Genomic DNA, 19,691 nt, shown 5'->3' on the forward strand with positions numbered 1-19,691 from the left:
CACGGTGTGCTTCGTTCAGTTACGTATTGCTAAAGACTTAATTTCATTGTGTGAAAAGCTTATTCCAGATACTTACCATAGTTTTTATAAAAACTTAAAAGTGTCTGAAATTAATAATACTAATAACAACGAAGAAAGTGATTAATTTATAAAATTATAAATTATTTTAATTTTAATTTATAATTATACTCATCATAAGGTCATGATAATTATAATAAGTAATGGTTTTATTTTGTTATGTTTGATTCATATTTTGTTATTTTAATACACAAAATAAGTTCACTATTAGACAGGTAGTCATTTTTAATTTTATTTTAATAATGAATTTTTAAATATGATTAAATACAACTGTTAATTTGTTTAAGGATATTTATTATATACCTATACCATTATCATACTATTATAATAAACAACACTTAATCAAATTTTAAATTACTAATAAATAATATTATAATATAAAATTATTTATAAGTTGTTTAAATTTCAACAGTGCCACAACTCGATTTATGGCATAAAAATGTTCATGGCTTAAATTCAATACTGCCATATTTAATAAGTGCATCTAAAAAAATTTCTGTATGCAATACAGTCACATATCAAAATGTGGCAGTCTTGCATTTACTTAAAATTGTAAATGGCCACAAGTCTAAAATTTTGGTTTAAGAGTGAATTTCATATTTGAAAAATTAATATTGTAAAGTATGATTGTAAGTATTTAAATATTAAATTTCAAAAGCATAAGTAAAACTCATTAAAATATAGTTCCAAACTTCAAATCGATTTTTCTCAAAACTATAAATTTTGAGTTGTGGCAGTCTTGTTCTAGGAGTGCGATATTATAAAAAAATTTAAAATAATTATTAATAATTTAATGAAAATCAAATATTAGATACAAACTAAAATATATATTTTGTAAAGTGAAAACGTTAATATGATCATTGCAGGTTGTTGTGTCAATAAAAATTACGATTAATAAGGTAAACTTTTTTTTAAATTTAGAATGGAATAAATTAATAACTGTACTATTATAGTTTTATTTTGATAAGCAATGACAACTATTTTTTTTTACATTTTTTCCAAATAACTTTTACAATAAAAAATTTCGAATTTTAAACAACTTACTATTTATAAAAATTTTAAATTGCATGTCTATTATAGTATCCTTAAAAGGCTAGTTAAAAAAAAAAAAAAAAAAAAAAAACGATGTGACAATTTCTGATAATTTTAAATTAATATTATTGAATGTTACTACTCAATTAAAATGTGGTGACAATAGTTAATAACATTTAAATGTACCTAACCATGTAATGAAATTTAAGAAATTAAAAACTATATTTACTTACTTGATTTAAATTATTATTATTATCGTGATATAAGTAAATACCTAATTTTGAAAATACTTAATTAAAAAATGCTAATAAAAATAAAATTATTAGTTTTAAAAATGTTCATAATTAATTACTAATTAGAGTAATGAAAAAACTAAAAATATACTTAGTGCAAAAACGTTGATCAATATATTTTTACTGTATCAGTAGAAATATAATCAGAATTTAAAATCCCAGAGGCCTTTCCTTGCGCATACATATATGTAGATTAATTATATGGCCCAACAACGCACATTGGGCGTATATTCTTTTATCATTATTATTATTCATTGTTTAATGATCTATTATGTAATATTTGTGTATCCATGTTAATGTATTAACTATTTATACTTAAATTAAATAGTAAATAATAATTTATTCGGTCTTTGTATTTTAGTATCAAACTTTAATGTCTACCTATATTATGGTGTTTTTGTTTTTATATATGATGAGACCTAAAATTAAGTGTGTAAATTTCACTATTAACAGACAAAAATATAAAAACATTTATGTTTAGTTGAGTTAAAAAAATTAACATTTAAAAAAAAAAGGATTGATCCTAAACCCGAATTTATACTTTACCTTTCGAGATAAGTTTGAAAAGATGATACATAATATTATTAATTGTTGAATAACATAAATAAGATTAAAAGAGAAGTATAATATTTTTTCTGTTTGACAAATTCTTATGTTAATGTATCATTTATAAGTATTTTATTTTTAATAAATAGTAAATACTCAAGTAGTATTTTTTTTACGACATACTTATTTTTTTTGGTTTATTACTTTTATAATTATTGATTAAGTTAACTTAAAATACTCGTTTCCCATTTTTATCGCGAACTTTTACTGAGAAAAAAATATTTACATATACATAAAGTATACTTAACATGGAATAGCACTATTTTTTTTAAATATTGTAAGACATTTAGTACCTATATATATAATTTACGTATACGCATAATCTATATATAATAACAGAGATGCATTTTTTTATGTATCCACATTATTGTTTTATAATAAAATAATATCATACATTTAACTAGTTTTTTACATATTTATTTAAAATAAAAAAGTTTTCCATTCATAACTTCTATATTGGTAACTTGTTTCATTTTGTTTACCTCAGTACTAGATTTTAAAAAAGAATTTTAGTATGAAGTTATAACATACATGTAAATTTAAAAAAAAACTTTATAATCTAAAATGTTAATTAAATTTTTATAAAACTATACAATGTTAGATAGTTTTAGTACTATTCCAGATATACATAACATAGAAAATTATTAATAATCAATGTACATCAATGTATCGCATTATCGTTGTAGCATACATTAATTTCATTTAAAAATACCATAATATTATATATTTAAAGCACTAACTATTATCGTGTACTAGAATAGCCTAACGCTAATCTATTATTAAAAACAAATTACAAAATGTATTTAAAATTCTTTAAATTTAATTAAAACAATTTTTCTAAAAAAAAATTTGATTTAAAATCATAATGTATTTTTATATGTACATATACTGTTATAAATCGATGTATTTTCAATAATATGTAGGTATAGTTTTATTTATAATAGTTATAATTATTTAACTATTCTTACTTGAGTTTCAGTGAGCATTAAATTTGTAGCCACCTCGAATCTTTTAGGTCTGGATAAATATTTGTTTTGTCTGAATTGTTTTTCCAATTCTAGAAGCTGCTGACTAGTGAATGCAGTTCTTGGACGTCTTGTTTTCCCCAGTAAAGTGTGTGGATGTGGTCCTATAAAAATGTAATCGTTTGTATATAATTAAGATTTATACATTTTTTAATACATCATAATTAAACAAAGATAATAAAATAATATAATGTTATGTGCCCACTGACTTATTTATTTAAATATATTTTTATATTATTCAACAATAATTTTACGTTATGTAAGTTAGATTGTTTGGTGTAAAATATATTATATTAGGAATTTTATATTATAATATTACTTCATACTTATACTAACCAGAATGTAAAATTAATTTATTTTTGTTGCTTGTATAGATTTTATTATTATTCATTTATTTTTTTAAAAAACGATCACATATACAAACAGTGGGTATTGAGAATTAGTAACGCTTCGTTCACCATTGACGCAGGATAATGTTATATTATAATTTTTGATTTGAAAGCAATGATGAATCATCCTGTTTGAAAAATAAAACTGAGGGAAGATTAGTTTATTAAAGTGTTTGTCGTTTTTCTAACTTAAAGTGATCATAAACCAAATTTGCATAACGATTTCTGAGGGTCTTGTACCATTAATAACATTAAGTATGATTAAAGTAGGTAGGTAATCGATAATACTGTAACTAAATTTGTGTAAATTGATAATTGATAAAATTAATATTGTGGTGATATGAATAAATTTGTAATCAACCAATAGTTATTTTATAACATAATATTTGATAATAATTTATAACGCTGTATTGAAATGTCAAGTCTTGTGTAAACTTTAAACATTAAGGCATTATCATACTGTTTTTGGAAATTAAAATATTTTAGTTAGTTTTTAATTCATTATCAAATTATAGAACTTACCTAACAAGTCAATTTATTAAATTTTAAACTGTACTCGGCTAATTAGTATTAACTAGTATAAGATAATAATAAAAATTAATACATATTGTATTATTGTAATATTAACATAATTAAAAGAAAAGTCAAAAATAAATTAAAATGAACACTTTTATTATAATTGAAATTTAAAAAACAATATTATTCTGATAGTATAAGCTTAGACGTATACTTAATTTTAATTTGCTTTATATTGAAATAATTTGCTTATTTGATTTATTGAAAACTCACTTTATAATTTTGAGTACTATTTCAGATTTTGTTCTAAAATCAAATAATAATTCATCTCAAACACTAATTTATATCAAACATACCTAACAAAAATATTTTTATTTACAGCAAAAAAAATATCAATTTTTAATTAATTAAATTATAATAAACTGAAATTACAATAGATATCATAAGTACTGTATATTTATACTTATAAAAAACTCAAGCAATTATTAAAGATAAATTGATAAGATACTTACTTCTTGTATTTTATTACATTTTTATTTTACCATAAATTTTTAGCTTTTTAATTAAATTATTAATAATTAATACCTATTAATAACTATATGGGTGTATATTCATAATTTATTAAAAACTTCTCTTAAACTAATATTTTTTAATTCTATAGATAACAAGTATAATATATGTAGCTTAAAATTGTGAAGTTCACACTAAATTAAAAAATTAATAGAGTTAAGAATTTATATCCTATTCAGTATTTTAAATTCTGAACGAAACGATGAATGTATTGATTTTACAATAATGTGTTTTTTTTTTGTTTTGTTTAAATACGCAAAAAAGTAGTAATAAAAATACTTCATTTTTTAACTCTAAGGGTGGTCTTTGATAAAAAAAAAAAATAATAGGTTCTAGGTTCTAGTTGATTTAAATAAGTGAAAATTCAAAATTCTATGTATTATTCAAAATAATTGGATAAAACAAAATTTTTTTTCAAAACCAATTTTTTTGTGTAGCTAAAAAAAAAGTTTTAGATAATTTTTTTTCATGAAATATTTATATAGAATTTTCTATACATGATAAAGTTTTTAAAATATTTTAACATTTTATACGCTATTTATAGACATTTGACACTTTCGGTTTTTACATTTTTTCTATAAACATTTTAATTTAAAATTTGGATGTAAAAAGGTAACTGTTTAAGTTATTTTTTATATAATTCAAAAATATTTTTTATAAAGATTTCAAACTTACGTATATTATTAAGTTTAATCTTCAGAATGACATTTCCAAATTATTTAAACTAATTATTTGCTATTACTTATTAATATTATACCACTAACAATAAAAATAACCACGATAAATAATAGAATCAAAGAAATAAATTAGTATATTAGTAATGTAGTTTTGTATTAGTATGTACGCAGTAATATAGTTTTTGTAAAAATTATTTTTCTTATTTTGTTAAATTTAAAAGCAAATAATCTTAAATATTTGAAATTTTCACCAAATCCATATAATACAGTTTTCTACACATAATAATAAAATATTTTTTTATCTTTTTAACGTATTTATAAACAGTTTAAATTTTTGATTTTTTTTTTTTTTTGGTATTTTTTTTATGGTAATGTTGATTAAAAATGTTACACTATATCAATAAGCATAAAAATATACTATTTTTTTTTCTTTTTGCTTCTTATCAGTAGTATATACTAATCCTAATATAAATGTTTTATGAAATTTTTGAGTTGTGTATAGGCTGACTTATTATCTTCGTTTAAAATTATTTTTTGTATATAATGATTTATCATTGGATTTAAATTTAATATTACGGTGACTTATTTAATGCCGAATTAAACAAGACAACGGTTACCTACTTTCCTTTTATTACAAGTGATATCTTTGTTATATTGCTTGAATTATTTATGCTAGTATAATATGTATCACATAATAAAAAAAAATAATTTATAAATAAGATTACATGAGAAAGTATTCGTTTTAAATAAACATATTTTCTATTATGAATAAATAGCAAACACTAAAGCAAAACTTAATCAGTAATCACTGAAACAATATAACTATATTTGGTTATAATATTAATATTTTACGAATTACGAGTATAAAGTATAATCTCACAATCGTTAATTCTCTTTTTTCTATGTTCATAATGTATAAATCTAACGAAACGAGACTAATATGCAACCTCAAAAATATTATTATTTACTAAGTTTGCAGATATGTATACTATAATATTATTATGTTACATTATGCTCAAGTCAAGCTCACTAAAATACTGCGTAATTTTTAACAACCATTATATAATTTTATAAATCTTTAGTACATAAATTATAAACGATATGTAAAATATGACCATTTTTCATTTAAACCTATATAGTATTTACCTATTATATTAATGGTCATAATTAACTACTTCATAATTTAATTATTTTATGGACATAATAGTACTGTAATACTATAATTTATAGAAAATCTTAGTTATAAATAACTCTAAGACTTAAAACAGTATAGACTCGAAAATCAAAATTAAACGTTTCAATATTTTATAGAAAGAACATTGATAAAATCGTGGCAATTCTTAGATACACTTTGACCCAATATTAATTAAAATTCAAACACTTAGAAAACAATCGGTCTAAGTCAAATCTTTCTAGTTATTTGTGTATATGGCATATGATGTATATAACATATGGGTAATGACATTACAAATTGACATTACATATTTTGCTACTAAATTTCAGATTAAACTCAGAACGTTTAATCTACAAATAAAACACAATTTTTCGGATAATATCTCAGTAAATATAAATCAAAAATCCGCTGGAAGCTATTTCATAAATAAATAATCAGTGGATAAAAGATGTCTTCTTTCTTTTTATATAAATTAAACCTTCGTATGAAGAATTAGTACCAAATATTTATTGTTTTTATACATATAATACGTGTAATACTTGATAGATTTCTTCATGATACATACATAATTTTATGATATATAGATGTCAGAATGCCTCATTACACATTTTCATCGCAAAATAACAATACAATTATTTTTAAAACGGCCATAAAATATACCCTGAACGTTGTACGAAGTAAAATAAAAAATATTATGGGTACATAACTTTTCAGTCCCTTTTCTTCTAATCCTTCTAATCTTATCCAACGAGATTATAAAAATGTATTGCACTCCTAAAATATATCGTACATACATATTTTTCAGATTGTCGGTTTTATCGATGAATTTCATATTTTAATAGATTTTGGACATACATATTGTGATATCTCATATATTCTAGCATACGTATTTTTTTTTTTTTTTTTTTTTTTTAATATAATAAGTAGTCTTAAAATATTATCAACTTAACACTTACATAGATATTGTTTAATCAAAAAAATAATGTCTTAATAATGGCATAAACATAAATATTACGACTACCTAATAATATTATAAACTATATGAGTTTAATGTATTTTGACCTACAATTTTACAATTGAGGTTTAATGCTCAAAGCATTAATAATAATAAATTACTATTATACAAATCTTATTTTCAAATAAATTATTAATTTTAAATTGTATGAAATATTAACATAATTCTCTATCACATTTATATAATCAATTTAAAACAAATAAGAAATTATAGACAATAAGTTCGAGATTCAAAGTATAAAATGTATTTTTGGTTATTACAAAAAATTATTTTTAACCTGCATCATAATAAATCATCACTAAAAATTGTATTAATATCACAAAATATGAATAAAATTATAAAATATACTCTAAAAATCTATAAATTAACTCTTAGCTTATGATTTTTAATATGTATAAACTACTATAAAGTTATGAAATAGCTTATCTAATAAACTTTATATCTAATATGTCAAAGATATTCATACCTAAATGCAACTATAAGTTCGAAAAAAATATCTTTATTCAATTCCTTTAAAGAAATAAATTAAACGAGATTATAATAACTACATATTATTATTAAAATTTATCATTTTTATAAATATTTAAAACTATATGCTCAGTAAATAATATTCAAGCAGACCCTTTTATAAAATTTAACTCACTTAGCCGTCTAAAGCTTATCGAAATATCGTCGATCAAAGATCATTTATTAATTACTTTCTATCAAATTCCAAATAGGTTGGTAGGTATATTGTAACAAATTAAAATAATTAAAAACAGAACGAGTACAGATCATATGTAATGACATTTAGCCGTTTCGACGTAAATTCAGCATTTGACCTCATGTATTACTGTTTTTTTTTAATATTAAATATAACAATTTAATTGGCAGCATATGGGGTGATTAAATTATTTTAGTTTATAAAAGATTTACCGAGTACCTATATATTTTTCTATTGAATATCAATTTGTACGTCAGTATGTAAATCATTATTAATTAGTATTAATAATAAACTTTCTAAAATTATATAGATAATACAATTGAAAACATGAACACAACAAATAACTTTATCGAGAATAAGTATTTACAAGTAAAATATGTCAATATACTTTGATAAGACGATATTTAGTTGATAAGTATGACATTAATTAAAATCCAAAACATTTAAAGCCATAATGGTATATTAAAATCTGGATAATTGTTGATCGCTACTAATCGAAGACGCACCCATCTGAATGATAATCATTTATTTACCTCAAGTGGATCAGTGTTCAGATTTCATAATTGTTTTTGCGGCGTTTTAATTGTGTATTAACACACGATCAATATTTTAAGACATTTCTGGTGATATACTTCGAAACCATCGGAGATCAACCGTTTTCTCTCTTCCTATACCGCTACGATACGTACAACGTATAACTGCGGTATATTTTAAAATATTATCGATTGAATGTAACAGTATAATAAAATAAAAGAAAAAAAAAAATAAATACGTCATAGTATTGTATTGTACAACCGTCTGCTCGTTTAAAATACGATCTTAATTTGTAAAGTCGACAAATTCGTCACTGCAGCGCGGCGGTGTGTACACAACACATTATACCAAATACGATCGTATTATTATTATTGTATTATTATTTATTATTATTGCCGTTCGGAAAGAGTTTTGTCGTTCGTACACCACGCCGGAACAATCGATAATGAGAAGTGCGCGCGATGGGGTCAGCCGGCAGCGGTGGTGGCGGCGGGCCGACACGATAGCCGTGAACCACATGCCGCGAGTAAACACAAGATCACGCCAAATGACGTCCCATTGTGGCCCCGGCGGATATAATATAATATAATATTCGTACGTTCGCGCTGCCGCCGCATGCGTGTATGCGTGTGTGTGCGTGTGTGCGTGTGTGCGTGTTTGATTCTGCTTATTATGGGGCGGTTGGCCTTTTCTAATCGCACCCTTTATATATGATTTGTGTTTATCCGAGAATTAAATTATCATAACAATGGCAACTGTCGCGAACAATGGTTAAACGTTTAGTCAATGTTGTCGTTATCTATTAACCGCCCCCACCCCACTTTTATACCAGTGATGGTTCTTGTCCGTTTTAAGCTACTCTTGTGACCCTCTCGCGATTAATTGGACGCTCCTCCTAATTGCAACGAGGGAACGCTACACGCGTGTTTATATATAAATATATAAATATATACACACACACACACACAATATACACATACGTATATACTTGCATCTACACATATGCACCTATTATATGAGTCAGTAATAAAGTATATTATAATCTTGTGGTGACACGATACGTGTTGTTGTTAAACGTATGCGCACACACAATAATATATAAAACGCCGCCAACGTATAATAATTGTTTGAATATGTTTGAATGCTCGGACGTGTAAACGACTATACCTACCTGGCGCCTGTTCACGTTGTATACGTAGTTTGACATTCGGTTCCGTTTTAAACTCGAGTGCCGGTAATATTTACATAATATTAATGTAGTCCACCTATCACAATTAAAGTCCAGGTACGCTTACTTACTTTGGCTACTTTGATCATTCAATTTAAATCAAACGGCCATTCGCGTAGGTCTGCACGTGTGACCTATTGCTTACTTTCAGAAATACCTAGCTTTCCCTTTGGTAATTGATATAATATGTAACTATTTATTCGCCAAAATAATGTATACACGTTTAATAGTATATTTGTATATGCGTACATTTTGTGCATACTAAACAACCGAGATATTAATTCAAACTTCTCATTGGCCGCACGTCTAAATGAAAAAACTTATATAAAAGTAAATAGTTATAGAGGAATTGTAATTTGAAATTATTTTTTGCAAATTCAACCATGAAACTCCGTCGAATTAATAAATAAATAATAAAATAATTGTAATAATATGAATATGCTACATAGCTTAAATAGTAGTTTAGAGTTAACTTTAATAGCTAGTGTTAATAGGTGATAGATCATTAGTATTGAATTAATCGATTCGCCATTATCCCATTGATGAAACGGATTTAAATTAAATGTTTGTGTCAAGTGCTTCGATTTAAACGATGATTGCAGAAATCAATCACATCTAGATATCTGCTATTATTGCGGTTTTCGCGATAACTACCTAATAAACTTTATAGTACAGCCAGTATAAATATATTAAAAATTATAAATTATACTACTGACAAGCTCAGACTAATAGAGATTCGATCTTCATTCGTTGGAATAAAATTTTATCAAATCGTGTACTTATACTCTTAATATTGGCACCTGCCTACATTAATGATTTTATAGTTTTTTTAGTTTTAATATGAAGTATTTTAAATATCTATATTGAAACCAAAATAAACAATTAATTTTAATACTATATTTGCATTATAATTTAATTGCATTGATTTATTTTCATTAATCATAGTTGATTTCTTATTTGTAGTGCGTATACAATATGTACTACTGCACATTTATTACTTATATCTAATTGATATATTTATATTTTTATTTTAGATAACATCAATTTCATTTTAAATTAAATAACCGTAATATATAAATTGTATCAGATTAAAAGATTAAAATAAATCTCATTTAAAAGTGAGGTAATATTATAATGAAAATTAATTAATAAATTACACAGGATCTCATACCTATAATAAATTTGTGATACACAATTAATTTATAATCTAAGAATATAAAAAAAGTAAATAGAATTTTTGTATGTGTACCTACTTAGATTGAAAAAACGTCTTGAATCAGGGAAGTTTAAAAGTCAATAATAAGCGAGCGTTATATTTAATTTTATTTGCACAAAAGTTTTACGTATGACCACCACATACCGTATTCTAGTACCGTTAAAGTATATAATAATAAATGTTTTAATGGATACATACACCCAACTTTTATATTTTTAAATTTGTGGCTTTTTTATTTAAGGACTGAAACAAATTATATTTTTTATGCGTTTAGTAAATGAGTTAGTAAGTTTAATAAGTGGGCAAAAATATACTTTTAGCAGTTTGATTTTAAATTTAGAAACTATATTTGGTCTATACGCTTCTTTTTTTGCAAGTTTGCTCGTAGATGGAATTTTACCTATTTTTATTTTGTAACTATCTAAAATATAAGTAAAGTATAATATATTTTTAAAAAAAAATTATTTTTTTTTATATTATACTAGGTAACTAAAAGTAAAATATAAAAAAAAAGAATTATTTCCGAACAAACCTAGAAAATAGGTCAACGTTTGATTTATTTTTCAAAATTAATATTATTCAATAGAACATTTTTTTCTCCGTTTAGTACTATATTTGTATTGAACTTTTACTGGTTTGAACTTGTTGATTACAGAACATTTTTAAAAGAATTTTAGTAGCTGTACAAAAATAATATTTACTCTACTACTCACATATCAAACGATAATAAATCAATTATAATACATTTTATAATTACCAAAGTGAATTAATAATACAAAATATCTATATAATTAGTAGTCGATTCATAATAAAATTAAACAAATTTAAATTATGAGAAAAAACAAGAGTTAGTTGTTTTTAACTTTTTAGATAAATAGAGTACAGTAAAATTTTTGGTATCAGTGATATTTTCAAAATGAATAAAGACGGACGTTTTGTTAAAAAAACCTCAGCTTAATCTGTTTGCACCATAGTAAAAAACCAAAATTGGCTAAGTTAAAACGTAAAAAAGATTTTTTTTCCAGTTTGAAATCGAAAACGTCGCGAAAATGCTGTACGTCCGTGACACAGCCAAAACGTAAAAAAATCTAAAGATCGTAAAAACAACAATGGAGTAATTATAATAGACTCATTGATTAAATGATTAGCCAAGACTAATAACTCTTTAATATTGTCTGCGATTGTCACAAAACTAACTATATATCTGTGCATAATGTGTAATATGTGTATACTTTACAATCAATTTATCACCTACACCAACTATATCTAACAAAAGTCACAATATAATTTAAAAAATGGTATTTGATTTAAGTTATAACAATGATGATCATTTTATATCTATATTTATATTAAATACCTAGGTAATAATTATGTATTAATCCAATGAATGTAAAATTAGTATTGAAAACATTTGAATAATATATTACACCCAAATAGAATTATATTCAATTAATTTTTCTTAGTGGAACAGTTTGGAAATATGCGTAGTTAAAAACTATAATGAATTGAGAAAATAAGTTTAAAAAAATACTTTACTTAATGAAAATAAATACTAACTTGTACGTGAATAATAATAACAATAATATTATATAGATTAGGTCCTAAAAATATTATAGGTATAATACGTAAAATTATAATATTAAATATTGTGTAATTATACCATTAATAATTACTCTGTTCATAATAATAAAATCGAATAACATATCGTGTATTCGTGTAGATGTTCTATTTTGATTATAGTGTACCCATCGGATATATGTCATTATTTATTAAGTGTAATATTTTTGTCTCGTACATTTTTTTTTTAACAATCCAGAGCATAACTACGATACTATTACATTGCAGCTAAATGATTTGTTTTATATTTATTTTTGATAACAATCGTGCTATAACGAGTGTTGAACTGCACATTTCAATTCCTAATTTATAATTTAATTGTGGTAATTTTAGTTCTTGCCTATACAGATTAAATATAGAAGAATGATGGCATAATTGATAGACGCTTTTGGGGATGTAATTTAGGACGTTTGCCGAATGTTTACAAAGAGCAAATTGTCCGCATCTGTTGAACGTTTTTTTCTACCAGGGTTTCAAAGTAATATAAAAAGGGACGACGCCCGGGAGAGAACAAATAAAACTGGTCGCTGCGTAGCACTCTGTCGAGCCAAAAGCCATTTAGAAGACAAGGGGGGAAGGAGCGAATCCGGACGACGGGATTGCCTACTTAATTTAATCACTTAGTCTTTGCTGTGGACCATCACAACGCGAATTGAAGGGAAAGAAAATTCAAAAATTTCCAATACAATCCACATCAAACAACATATTAGAAATTATTATTACATATTATATAGAAACGTGTTGAAATGGATAGTTTCGGAAAGAGAAATAATGTTTTTAATTAAATGTAAACGTTTTCGGGTATCTCATTTTATGATTAGAAATTATAAAAATAAACATATATTTCAATACATTATCTAACTTTATTTAGGAATATATTAATAATAAAACGGTCTTTCAATTATTAAATTCCATTAAGCTAATAATATAAAAACATGTGTTTAATACTGAAGCTTTAAGTTCTTCTGATTATTATCATAAAACGATGTAAATAATAAGAAACTAAAAAATAAATACATCGCATATGTCATACGAACATACTATTGGAAAATTTCTATCAACATATATTTTTATTATTTTTTTATACGTTATTACAATCTGATGGCGAGAAAGTTATTGGTCAAAGCTTCAAACAATATGTTTTTCTTTTTTTATGTGAATAATTTTTATAGTCAATACAAATATTTTAAGTTTTATGTAGGATGATATTCTATATATTACACAAGTTTATAGATTGAATACATGAGATTATTTTGTCACTAAGTTTTCAATAGTTATGTTAACGCAAAAATTAAATTAAAATATGTCACTGGTAATTTATTATTCTATAAAAATTTAATTATTTTTCATATGTTTCAAACGTAAAATCTAGATTAATAGTTATGATGCTTTACATCAAACACTTCAGATACAAAATTATTATTATTTTGAAAACAGTCATTAAAAAAAATTATAAACCATCATAATGCACTTATGTAATAAAATTGAAACTTAACTCTGTTAATTTTTCTAGAAATTAATTAAAATATTTTATTTTATAATAAACTCTAGACTCTAGACAGATTATTATTTAGAATATGATGAAGATTGATTATTATAAAATACAGTAAGGTTTCTTAACAAGTATTTAAAATAATTCACCGCATTCGAAGGTTTTCGATTTTCAGAAGATAATGTATAAAGTTTAGATAATATTACTTTCTCAAATATATTTTATTTTATTACTTAAGTAAATTCAATTTAGGAAACATCTTATTCGTCAATGTACGTTTTTATTGGATGTGATTTCAGTATTTTATTGATATTTATTTGTTCACTAGTTCATCATATTATAACCATCTAATATTTTTTTTCTGTATCACGTTATCCAATTATTGGCCGTCAATAAATACAAATAGTGATTTTATATAATTGTGTATTACCCTAACCTCCTGCTAATAAATTGATATATATATATATATATATATATATATTATTATTATTATTATTATTATTATTATCATGTTTATATCGTACACCCACACCATCTGTCATCATCATTTAAATATTCCATAGATTTTTATTTCGTTGTGCACAATGAAAACTGAGAAATAATCTTTATGAATGTTTAGAGTTAAAAATGCGAATTTGTAAATTGTATATAATATTTTAAACAATACCACAAAAATTAGGTACCTATATAAATTAATTTAATTATGTTTAAGGATAGTTTTTATTGCTATTTTACACTACAATGTGTTATTGTTGGAAAAGATTTTAGGTATTATAATGTAATCAATTACTATTAACTGTATTTTATAATAGTATAAAGAGTAAAGGGAGGGAAGTAAAAATAAGAGGAATTTAAGAACATTTCGAACTGCTGAAAAACTGATCGTCTTTGATTGTATATATTTTGTAGTTAAGCTTTGTTAACTGTTTATCTGTCACTGTTAGGGTTTTTGGTATACTTAGCATAATGGCTATAAATTTTACATGAAAATCCCTCGAGATGTTTTCTCTTCAGCTCAGTCGTTTTATCGTCCCTGTTGCAACTGCCGTGGAAAAAAATCTGCAATTCCAAATAGTCTGGCATATGAAATCTCGTACATTTTTCCCCTATTGTTCAGAATACATGTTTCAAAACTACACAAACTACTCAGTTATGCTAGCAGTAATCAGAAAAAGAAAAGTTAAACTTTGTGTATAAAATGTTTGTGCCGTCATAACGATTTTCTATAACATATAGTGGACATTTAGAGTTATTTTGTTTTATTTAATGAAATTATTAATAAACAAACCTTATAGAAAGCTCAACAAAATTATGGTATTATATAACATTAATACATAATAATATAAAATATATGGGTAATGATTACAAAATTTTGATACTTAAAACTATTTAGAACAAAAAACGATGGAAATTGTGAAGCACTTCAAATTATCGCAATAAAAATATGGTTTAATAAAGTTTTCTATTTTCCATCAAAAAAATTTTAAAACAAGCAATTTTAATATTTTAAAAGTAATTTGTAACGGGTAACTATAGTAATCACATTTCAAATTATAGTTCGTAATCAGAAAAAATCGCCTTATTTAATGTAAATAGGATTAAACTATATATACATACATACATACATATACAGTAAAACCTCTCTATAATGGACCCTCTATTAGACGGAATCCTCCTTATAACGAAAAATATCAATAGTCCTGGTTCAAATAATATATTAAATTGATCTTCCTTATAACGGAAAACTCTTTATAACAAAAAAATTGTTGGTCACAAGCAATTTCGTCATAGAGAGGTTTTACTGTGTATAGTGTATACGCTTGTTAAATATTTTGATAATTTGATAAAAATTGTACTTTTCCTTTCTTTCATTTTTGAAAAAAAACTTTTTACTATTTATTTTTTTACTTTGAAGACAAATTGATGATGTAATCAATTATGAATAAGTTATAATTCATACTAAATATCTATAAACTGTAAATTGTTCAATAGTGTTATTTATAATCTATACATTTTGACGATTCTACAGAATTGAAGTTATAAATTATAAATTAGTAAGGTAATTTTAATATTGAATATATTTTCTTCCATTCGTAGAATGTAGATAATTAATTTAATTATATAAAATTGTATAATTTTATTTATAGGAGTTTATATAATTGTATTAAAAATGTTTGGAAAATATACATGAATTAAAAATAATAATTATCCTTATCATTTTAATTGAGGTATCTATATTACATATTTTATTTATCATAGAAAATAAAATTATATACTTAGTTGTAAAAGCATGTTACCGATTAGGTACAACAATTTTATAACAATTCACTAAATTTACAATAAGAATTTTTACTCTTCAAAAAAGTAATTAAATATAATTTACTGTTTAAGTAAATACGACACCGGAACATTTTTGAATGAAACGAATTATTCTTTTTACAAAATTAACAGTTTTATCAGATTTTACCAAGGTGAATAAAATACTTGCACATAATACATACAATTGTTTTTGTTTTAATGAAACAAAATTATGAAAAAATTAATAATCGTTCTTAAAATTATTATAGTTCACTCCTAATATTGTGACCGACAAGCTTTTATTATTATTTGACACGATATTTTTACTATGTAAAATTAATTATTGTAAGTTTCTCAATACATTTTTTCTCTACTAGTTAATGATTATAAAGCAGTATTTAAAATTGAAAAATAGTTTTATAGATTTATTTTTTATTGTTATACATAAACTTCTTATGCTTATTATTTAATTAGCTATAAGTTAATTGTATAATACCTTAATTCAATTTTGATAGTATATTGTTATATTAAAGTGGTATCAAATACATTTTATTAAATTTACCTAATATATAATCCGTGTTGCGTTTTGTAGTACAAACTGTTTTTTTAATTAACACGATTAAAATTATAATACTACTCCTGGTTAAGATTACCTCAACTGTTGTATAAATAATGACGACAAGTCAGAGTTGCATAATGAAAGTTTTTATTTGAAGTATACACATTCATTATCATTTCTAATTAAAGACAAAGCAGCGCTGTCGTAGGTTTATACCCTCATCAAGAATTGAAAACTGAAGTTGGTCGAATGGTTATACAGTCTAATGCTTTTCACCATCTGCATAATAATTCTAACCGTTGCCAATATACTCTATTTAGTTACCTTAAATATTTGACTGAGTTAAATTCTATTAAGAATTTGTCGTTTAATTTTTTAAATAATGAAATATATATATTTGTATATTATTTAATATATAATTATAGGTGTATGAGTATAACTGATAATTAACTTGATCTTGATAACAAAAATACTGAATGAAATTCAAAAGAGTAGACAACAATAAAAATTTAAAACTAGACCTAAAGCCTACGATTCAGACAACTATCGAGATAACTTTTAATTGTGCGAGAATATATAAATAGAGTTAATAAATATTGTGTAAAATACTTTATAACTTATACTTAGATTATTATAAGATTGTTATTATTGATATGTGTAATTTTAAACATTATATCTTTAAATACTATATAATATTTGTTAAAAAAAATATATATAACTTCCAAAAAATGCAGATAAATTTGTACCTAGTACATCAATTACTTTAATCGTTATAAAATAATATCTGAAATTATAACTTGAATAGGTGAAAAAATTAAAATAAGTATTAAAATTTGAATAAAGTAAAAAGTAGATAAATTTGTTTTAAAAATATAATTGTAAATAATATATGAATGAAAGGCACTGCAACATTTTTGTAACAATAATAATTTAGTTCGTATTATTATTACATTCAATAAGTGTACCTAGTACCTACTTCATAATAAGTAATAATATATTCTAGATATATATTAGATACCAGAATTTACACTAAATTCTAATGAAAACATTAAAAAAAAAAACATTTACGTAGGATTATTATTGACAAAAACCTAAGGTACTTATTGATTAAAGTAATTTAGCTGAAGAATTTATATTGAAACTTTTTATTATAACTTTCTTTTGTTAGAAATTACACAATAATAAAATTGATTGTCTTGAAATACTTTATCATGCTCTTTTAAACGTTTTCACAAAATGTAATCCAATATTATCTTTAATTTTGTTCATTTAAGTTATTATGATATAATTGTTTCATTAAGTTTATTATTAATCGATTAATGAACTTCATTATGAACTATAACATGTATTGTTATAATAATTGTATAGAAACTGAATACCTTTTTATAATATTTTAAATATTAACATATGTTATGAGTTGATAGATCAAAATAATATTATAAGTATAACTCTACTTTTTACATAAGTGTGGTTGTCCGGCTTATGGAAATAAATAAATTAGTATAGGTATATATTAAATATTAACTAAATGGGTATCTGTAATAATGCATGTGAACCTAAAACATTTCCTATATTTAAATATAAATGTAAATAAATATAAATCCAATAAAAAAATGTGCTACTTAAGATTACTTATTTAACAAATAAAATGTTTTTTTCTTAATTTAAGAGTTTCGCTAAGTATTTAATAACTTACTCAGTAATTTATTATCATAATATATACATTTATATACTAATACCTACTATACATGATCACTATTTCAATTAATTTGCTTAGATTTAAACAACAACCTTGACTATCTAAAATTTAGACTGAGATATGTACTTTATTCACAAGCTTCGATTGAGATTTATGAAAACTGTACTTATCATTATTTATCATACTATTTAAGAATTATATTTGTTGTATACATTTTTTATTGTTTATAAACAATTCTGAGTCATAAGTAGGAATGTATATTTTTATCTTGAGAAACTAATAAAAATTTTACAGATTTACATAAAAAAAATTAAATTTACCACTCATTTAAACTAATTTCTTATTTAATAATATCTAGCAATATGCATAAAAAATATAATTAGAGTATTTTATTATAATCTAAATTCAATAAAATTTGAACTGTGGTTACATTTTTTTGTAAAAAATACCTACATAAGTCATATTATTATTATAGATTTGTAAATCTACAACTGTTTATTACATATTTAATATTAATTATTAATAAATTAATTTAAATAATTTGTCATAGATTTTGTTAGTTTTAAAATTAAAATTTAGTTGTATACAAATATATATTGAAATACGTGGTAGAAGGTATAATACATTTATAACTTTATAAAAATATTCTATTTTTGAATGTTCATAATAAAAATGATTAAAGAATATAAGCTTATGTACCTAATTTAATTACCATTATTTATGATAATTTCAGACGTTGTTTCAATGAATGGCTTGATACACCTCTCGGTGTTATATTCCGGGATGCGAAGGGACAAATGGTCAAAGGGAGGAAAATATAATTATTACCATAGCAACCCTGCAGTTCTCGTTCAGTCATGGCGGCGGAACCAGACGACAAAACCAATAATATTACTTTAAAACAAACACCAAATTTGCTTTTGGATTGTTAGTATCAGATTATTAGTTTTGATAACTAACTAGATTCCAT

The 19,691-nt window shown here is 23.2% G+C and overlaps 1 protein-coding gene across 1 annotated transcript in view; it reads right to left on the reverse strand.

Moving 5' to 3' along the window:
* The window catches only part of LOC112600452 (homeobox protein Hox-B4), a 32,091-nt gene that overhangs the window by 6,238 nt on the left and 6,162 nt on the right, over positions 1 to 19,691 (reverse strand). Inside the window, exon 2 of the mRNA XM_025347679.1 lies at positions 2,978 to 3,138. Coding sequence (XP_025203464.1) covers positions 2,978 to 3,138 — 161 coding nt within the window. The remainder of the gene's footprint in view (positions 1 to 2,977; positions 3,139 to 19,691) is intronic.

The sequence above is a fragment of the Melanaphis sacchari genome, unplaced genomic scaffold (genome assembly GCF_002803265.2).
Source record: "Melanaphis sacchari strain LSU unplaced genomic scaffold, SCAv2.0 Contig64_pilon_pilon, whole genome shotgun sequence".
NCBI classification, from domain to species: Eukaryota; Metazoa; Arthropoda; class Insecta; order Hemiptera; family Aphididae; genus Melanaphis; species Melanaphis sacchari.